At 42.1% G+C, this 7966-nt stretch overlaps 1 protein-coding gene across 1 annotated transcript in view; it reads left to right on the forward strand.

Moving 5' to 3' along the window:
* LOC138971498 (prion-like-(Q/N-rich) domain-bearing protein 25) overlaps nucleotides 1–7690 on the forward strand; it is a 36030-nt gene extending 28340 nt beyond the window's left edge. The window contains exons 17-18 of the mRNA XM_070344242.1: nucleotides 4868–5011; nucleotides 6413–7690. Of these exons, the coding sequence (XP_070200343.1) occupies nucleotides 4868–5011; nucleotides 6413–6480 (212 nt within the window). The 3' untranslated portion in view covers nucleotides 6481–7690. The remainder of the gene's footprint in view (nucleotides 1–4867; nucleotides 5012–6412) is intronic.
* The last annotated feature ends 276 nt before the right edge of the window (nucleotides 7691–7966 follow it).

Consider the following 7966-nt stretch of genomic DNA (forward strand, 5'->3'; position numbering starts at 1 on the left):
AATATTTTTAATAGAGGCAAGCGTTTGTGTTGACAGACACTGGGTACCGACGCTTCAAAAGTAGGTCACACGGTATGCCCTCGACAGTCTCCAGACACTCGGTGAAAACGTTTACAGGGATCAATAAATGCATTTTTGTTACAGGGATATAATTTAAAACAGTTGATCACATAATGTCCTGCATTAATCTACAAGTTTTTCAAAACACTTGATCGATTCATATGTGTGATGACCTACATTAGATTAAAAATAGGTCATAGCTGCCCGGAACCCCATTGTAGCGTTGTGTGGCGTTTGAAAATTAATTTAAAGCGTGCATTTTCAAACAAAAGAGTGGAAAGCATGTAGATTGATATATTTCATTAGAGGTAAGCGTATTCATTGACAGACACAGGGAGCGACCTTTCAAAAGTAGGTCACACGGTGTGCCCTCGACAGTCTCCAACCATTCTGTCACAGTCACAGGGATCAATAAATGCTTTTTTTGTTGTCACGAGGTAATATCTATAACAGTTAACCAAATAAATTCCGTCAATAGTCTGTGACCTTTTGATTATCTTTGACAAGTTCATCTATCTCATATGACCTATTTTTTGCTGAAATATAGGTCATCACTACCGGGAGCGAAAGACGTTTGCCTCCAAAGAACTATCTTACAACAAAATATCTACATGTATGCACAGACACAAAACACTTGTATCACTCTAATGAAATATATATATTAATCTACATGCTTTCCACTCATTTCGTCCTTCACAAGTACAAATGTAAAACCGATTTCAGAAGGTTGTTTAACATCAGATAAGATGGTTAAAGCTAAGCAAAACTTTACAAGTACATTTCAAAATCCACATCACATTTTTCTGTGTGTGTGTGTGTGTGTGTGTGTGTGTGTGTGTGTGTGTGAAAATCTATTTCCATAAGCACACAAAAAAGAAAAAGTCTCTTTTTATGAGTACATGTATGCAAAACCAGTTTTTTTTAAAATCCCGATCAACATCCAACATAAACAAAATCATGAATTAATGTATTTTGTTTGTGTCAAAAAGAATAAACAAAACACAGTTTTCCAACAAACACTTGAACATAACACTATTTGAATCGTCAGTGTACCAAAGGAATGTTTGTCAACTCACAGAACTTGCAGGTGACGCTAGGATTTGTTACTCTTCCCCACAGTCCCCGCCACAGTTGCAAAGGGCGGTGCCCTGAAGACCTGCAGCTCCACATTTGCACCTTGCCTTGCAGCCTTTTTTGCACCCACAGCGAATCAGTTCGTAACAGGAATCTTCAGCCTGGAGCAAAGTGGTCCACAAGGGCTTCCACCCCTCTTTTTCTTCTTTGGTCCAACCCCAGTCCTTTGGAGAAGGTAAAGAGGGAGCATTCTGCAGAGATTGCCCCTATACAAACTCTGCTCGGTAGGCAGCGCGGAGAACATGCTGATGCAGAGCATCGGAGGTGGGAGGAATGTTCTCAATGGAACGGCACTTCTGAGAGAACAAGCGTTGCCTTGCTTCATGGACTGTTGACGATGTGCTGTTCTCATACATCAAGACAACAAACTGTTCAATCTTGCTGATGCAATCGCTGAAAGGTTTTCTCATTGCAGCAAGTTCAAGGAAAGCTGAAATTGCTTCTGGAAAAGCTGCCCAAGATGTCCATGCTGTTGTCTTGCCTTTTGACGAGAAAAAGTACACGGTGTCACATCCGTTCACATAAAGCGCTTTAAACTTCGGATAAGGCGCTATATAAATAAAGAGAATAATAATAAAAATTAAAAAATCCTGTTAATGCATCAAAAACTGGCAGGTCACTGACATTTCCAGGCGGAAGACTACCAGCAATCTTGTGTGCAGCAATGTGGTGAAAATGCTTTCCCGAACCAAATGATACCCACAGCTCATTGCCATGCCACTTTTCAGCAAAATAAATGGCAAGGACAACAACATCAGTGTCTGCAGTTCGTATTGCGATTCTTCTGTGTCCTTGTGCAATACAGTGTGCAGCATGAAGAAACATGCGTGTGTCCGCTTCTTCTTGATTGCAACTATCAATGGTGGACAGGATAACATCAGGGGGAGAGCAGATGACTTTTTCTCCACATGTAGCAATGACAACTTTGTCCGTGACCTTCTGGCGGATCAGTTCTCTTGCGAGAAACTGGAACAAATCTTCTTTGTTGCCATCGTTTCGAAGGAAGCTCATCCAGTTCGATGGAATTGGTGAAGTTGGAGTCACTTTCCGTCGCTGCCCATGGCAACGTTTCCGCCGTGTAGAGGATTTCAAGCTGTCAGGAAGGTAGATATCCCAGACAACATCCACTCTTGACACGTTTTCCAGCTGAGAAAGCACGTATGGTATAAAGACGAAATCTGCCTACTCCTGAAACGTGCGTGATGTCTTTGGAGATAGACGCTGAACAATGAAAGCACCATCAAGTATCCTGGCATCAACTTCTGCAAATGCATTCTTTGGTCGAGCAGACGTTTTTGTAACGTGTGTGGAGCTTAGTGAGCACGCTAACAGCAGGTCTTCCTTCAGCTCTGGATTTTCAAGACAAGAAGCTTTTTCCAGTCCATGAAGGATATCCTCAGTTCGAAGGTCAGGCACTTCCATGAAGCCTGTATCATCAGTAGTGGGCAGCTCATCATCAAACTTCTCTCCCCTAGGCTCGTAAACCAAAGAAGAATCACAGCCAACCACACATTCAAGGCAGTGGAGAAGGTCCGACTTTTGGCCTGTCTTCATTTCTCCATTCTTGCTGAGTGCCGGGGGTACTGGTTGATTTTCATGGCGGAAAAACTCGGGCAGATTGCCTTTTCTTGTTTGGCAGGCTATGAACAGTCTTGAAAACAGTGAGCAGTCATTGCGCAGCATGGTAACTGCAGTCTTCTGTGGTGTCTCCTTGCAAAGACTTTCAGGTGGTTTCGGTGCAATGGAGATGTTACTGGTGTTGGTCTTTCCATGAGTCTTTCTTTTACAAAGTCGTTGTATTGCTGCTGTCCGACTTCGATCACACTCTGGACTGCTTTCACATCACAGTTTTCGACCACAACTTTCGTGTCCATAGCATACAGAACCTCACTGTCGTCTTCAAAAGGATTGCCGACTTCTTTAAAAGCTGCAATACGCTTTTCAACATTCATCTTGAAAGTCTTTTGAAATGCAACAGATTGCTCATGATGTTCCAGCTTAGGAGACGCATGTGAAGGTAGTTGCTGCTCAAAGCTCTGCACAATTCGTGCAATCTCTGGTCCAGCCACCATCCACCTTCGCAGTGCCACTGGATTCGTTGTTAGTCCGATCGCACCTCTATCCCCTTTAACCAAGGCATTGCACTGCTCATGTGCGTGGTCAAGTGCAATGGAAGAGAATGGCCGCCGAGTTTTGTTCACGACAAATGCACCCAGATAGAAGGCTTGATACACGGATAGAATCCTTGTCAACAGCTGACACATGTCACGCAGATGCACAGAAAGCCACCGCGCATAGTGTATGTGGTCCAGTGCGAAAAACCGTGGAATCAGAACCGCCAGTGCTTGGACAAACTCATCAAAGTTTGCAGTCCGAATAGCGTAGACAAGCTGCAGTACGTTCAGTTCAAGCTGCAAAAGCTCTTTCTGTGGTTTCTGTAAAGTGAGAAAGAATTATTAATATTATACACTTGTAACAAAACACTTTCGCCTTAAGAATCTTTGGAAAAAAACCATTTACTTTGTGTGTACTTTTCTCGATTTGGGGTAAATATCTTTTTGCTATGTTGGAACATATAAAAAAACCTCTTTGTACAGTGTTCCTTACAACATCAATAATAATGATAATACTTATAATGATATTAATACTACTACTACTACTAATAATAATAATAAAAATTATAATGACAGCTTATATAGCGCGAACCACAGTAATCTATGCTCTCCGCGCTGTACATTGTCTTAGATCAGAACAAAAAACTTCAACAACAACCCAAGGAATAGCTTAAAAATTATGAAAAACAAACACTTACAACTGGTCATTTAGATGTAGATTGCTTTCTTACCCCCGAAAAGTTTTTTGTTCGTGTTCAACATGATGCATGTATCTTAGACATTTTGACTCATTTGGCCCGCCATACATTTTGTACCACAGGGCAAGACAATCGACACTGTTACTCATACACAGGCTACAAATGTAAATTAAGAGTACTGTATTGGGTTCATTTTGTTCTAATGAACATGTGACATTCATATATATTACTGCTGTATGTGTTCTTCGTGTATATGTTTGCAAACATCAGTACGTAATGCGCTAGCAGACGACACACGGTCAAGGTAAAGCTATCGAAACGATGATTGAGCAATGAGTGTAGATCTACTTACCGTTTGGGCTTCACCGCTTCATTTCCCCCCAAAATAACCTGCGCTGGTGTTAGTCTGCATTCACTGCATGGTGCCTGGGTGGTAAAGTGGGTGTCCCAGCCAAATTAAAGGACAAATTGTAGTGCCGTCGAACCGGTCGACGGGTTCAAAACAAAACGCGCCATTGTGCAAAGAAGGGATGTGCCTGTGACGTAATTACAGTCCGCCGACTTGTGTCATTATTAATTTTGGGAAATTTGAAGGCAAAATTGTACGCATTAAAGGCTTGAAAATATCTTGCATCTATTAAAATTCGAAACGAGGGACTCATGAAGAACTAGTTCCAATACAACAACTGTCTCGAACTGTCATAGCAAACTGAAATTCGTCCCCAAATTCACTATTATCATTCCAAGTGCTTGGTTTTGGTGGAAGAGCTAGAAGAATAGACGAGGTGGCGTTGGGCTCTGTGTGTAACCATCCCGTTTTACGTCATAGTGACGCAGTACACCATGACATCATTTCTGCAGGAGAGACAATAATTATTGGCGGAAATTGTACGGCGAAGACGGACGTGTGCACGGACCACGCAACCTGCACGATGGACATGGAATCCGGCACCAGCTCCTGCAAGTGTAGCGGAAAGACCATGCTTGACGGATCATGCAGCGTTGGTGAGTGGCTAAGAAAGTGGCTCCCAGAAAGCGGGAGGCTTGGGTAGGGGTGTGTGCGTGTGTGTGATTGGGGAGTTAGAGGCTTGGGGATTGGACATTGGAATCTGAAACCCGCTTCTGGAAGTGTAGGAGAAAGGCCTGCCTTGACGGCTGGGCTCATGCAGCCTTGATGAGTGGCTAACTCTTTTATTCCAGAAAGAGGGAGGCTTGGTTACGGGTGTGTGTGTGTGTGTGTGTGTGTGTGTGTGTGTGTGTGTGAGGGGGGAATTCTAGGTTTGGGAATTGGACATTGGAATCTGAAACCCGCTTTTGGTGTAGCGGAAAGGTCTACCATGGTGAGTGACTAACTCTGTTATTTAAGAAAGAGGGAGGCGCGGGTAGGGGTATGTGAGGCTAGGGGGGGGGGGGGGTGTTGAAAGGGGAGGGGACAGTTTGGAGATTGGACAGACGAATCTGAAACCCACTCCTGCGACTGTAGCGGAAAGGTCATGTTTGACTGCTCATGAAATGTTGGTGAGTGGCTAACTTTATTATACCAGGGTTACAAACAAACAACAGGAAGGCCGCATGTCCAGTTATATCACTTTTTTCATCGGTTAAATTCTGTTCCGACCCATAGTTCTCCACACGAGCAGACACCGGTTGTCCACATCTGAAATTATTGTGTGACAATTAGTTATTATTTTGACCTACTTACCTGGTGACAAAGTTACTTTTTTTTTCTTTTCTTTTTTTTCGTCCTTACACATGTTCCTTATCCCGTTGTGCACTCACATCGCCCCGTCCCTGCACTCACTGCTCTATCCACATCTGAATTTCGTTCCGCTGCCAGACTTGTCGATTTTACAGACACTCAGGGGGGGGGGGGGGGGGGGGGGTCGGGTCGTTGCGGTAGGCTACCCTCCGAAGATGACACTGCACTTCTGCTGAGTCACTTCGACGGTGTTCAGTAGTGGGTCTGTCCCGAGCTAACGGACGCAGCCCACTACCTACTATGCCCCCTACTAACGACATTGACTGTTAAGTCGCGGATCCAGACTGAGTGATGAGCGTCCCCTCCAGAGAGCAGACTGCCACCACGTCCCTTCGTCGACTCCCCAGAACGTGTGACACAGTTCCTTGACAGTAGTGTGTGAGGCTTGGCAGACGGAAAGGTTTGCTACGCAATTTAGGAGGTTTTTTTTGAAGACATCTATCAATATACCTTCATGCAAAATTACTTTATTTGTAATATGGCAATGGTCTGCTTGCCAGAAAGCTATTTAACAAATAAAAAGGCCAGCTCCCGAACAAAAGTGTTAAAAAACAAAAACTAAATACCAAATGATCTACAGCTATGTGTTTCTTGCTTTTGTTGACACAATATTAAATGATGCTCGTTTCTTGTTTTTTTTTTTCCAGCCTCTCCAGTGGTTGCCTCCTTTGGCGTTCTGATGGCTGGGCTTCTGATGACGTCACGATTGATCTAAAAAAGCAGTTGACCTTGGCTTATGACCTTGACCTGAAAGAAAACTGACATCGCTTAAGGGTTTAATATAAATTTCATGATTGATAGTTTTGTACAAGAGACTTCTAACAAGTATCTTTATTGTCTTGCGCAATTTGAGAATGTCCGGTCCCGAAAGAAAACCCGAGGAAATCAAATCCAAAAACAAATTGACTGCCAACGTTTCAAGTTTTAGAATAAAAAAGCTAGAAAGGCAAGTTGTTGAAACGTTTAATTTGACAAAACAAATTTGTGAACGTTTTGTTCTGTTTTGTTTTGTTAAATTAAACGTTCCAACGACTTACGTATACCTTTCTTGTTTTTTTTAAAATTTTTATTCTGAGGAAGTAACATAAAAGTAAGAATCGAAGTAATCTTAAATAATCCGGCACATTGTCGTGCTGAACCGTTTTGTGCATTTGGCTTGAAGTAAATTACAAGGGGGGGGGGGACTTAACGTCCTCATAGGGAATTTCCTAGTAGGGACATGTATGTGGTGATATGCTAAATGGTGAGAGCTCGCCCAAAGATCAGCCAATTATAGCGTCGCTTAGTGGGCAGGACATTCAATAAAAAGACCCAAAAATACCGAACTCACGTGGATACAAACACAGGAGCTTGTATCAAAGCGCGGTCGATCATTATTTACTCTGTCATCCTTACTGCATCCTTACTACCGTACTACTATACAATAGTAGTAGTACGGATACAGTAAGGATAACGGAGTAAATAATGAATACTCAGAATCTTTTTTATTTTAGAAAGTGTGTTCCATTTATTAGCTGAGACACAGGCAAACACAAGGCACGAGTTTTGGTAAAGCCCTTTTTGCGATGTCTTTGCTTTTTGAAAAAGTATATTCCGTCCACAATATTTGCCTTTCTTGTTTATCGTATTCGTTTTTGGATAATACACTATTCGCAACTATCTCACGAGTTTTTACTCTGAGCTCTTTTCCCCTTGTCAAAAGATGTGGGTCTGTCTAGAATCCTTCATATTTCTTCTATACTGACTTTCAAGTTCTTTTGAAAACCTCTTTCCTCTCCGTATGTTTTGTTTAATGGAACCAAAATATGAAATTAAATAAAACATACGGAAAGCAAACGGAGTCTTTTGTAGAAAGTTCTTCAAAACTGCTGATGTCCGAATGATTATAGGTCAGACTGTTGCAGATTTCAACTTGGCTTTTTTTTTTAAATAAGATTTCTCACTTTTTTGTGCTTAAACGTGTGACGAGTCTGTGATACGTTAATTGATAAAACACGTTGCTCAATATTTTGTTTAAACAAGCACCGTGAATCTCTTTATTCGCTGTTTCTCTGATGTTCCATTTCTCTCATACTCAACTCTGTCAAATTGTTGATAAGTCTGTACAGTGTTCATGTTTAAAGCATCTTTCGCAGTAAGATACCGCTGTCACAAAACGTTGTCGCCGAGTGCAATGATACCAAATGTTTACTTTTTTGTTT

The sequence above is a fragment of the Littorina saxatilis genome, linkage group LG7 (assembly GCF_037325665.1).
Source record: "Littorina saxatilis isolate snail1 linkage group LG7, US_GU_Lsax_2.0, whole genome shotgun sequence".
In the NCBI taxonomy this organism is placed as follows: Eukaryota; Metazoa; Mollusca; class Gastropoda; order Littorinimorpha; family Littorinidae; genus Littorina; species Littorina saxatilis.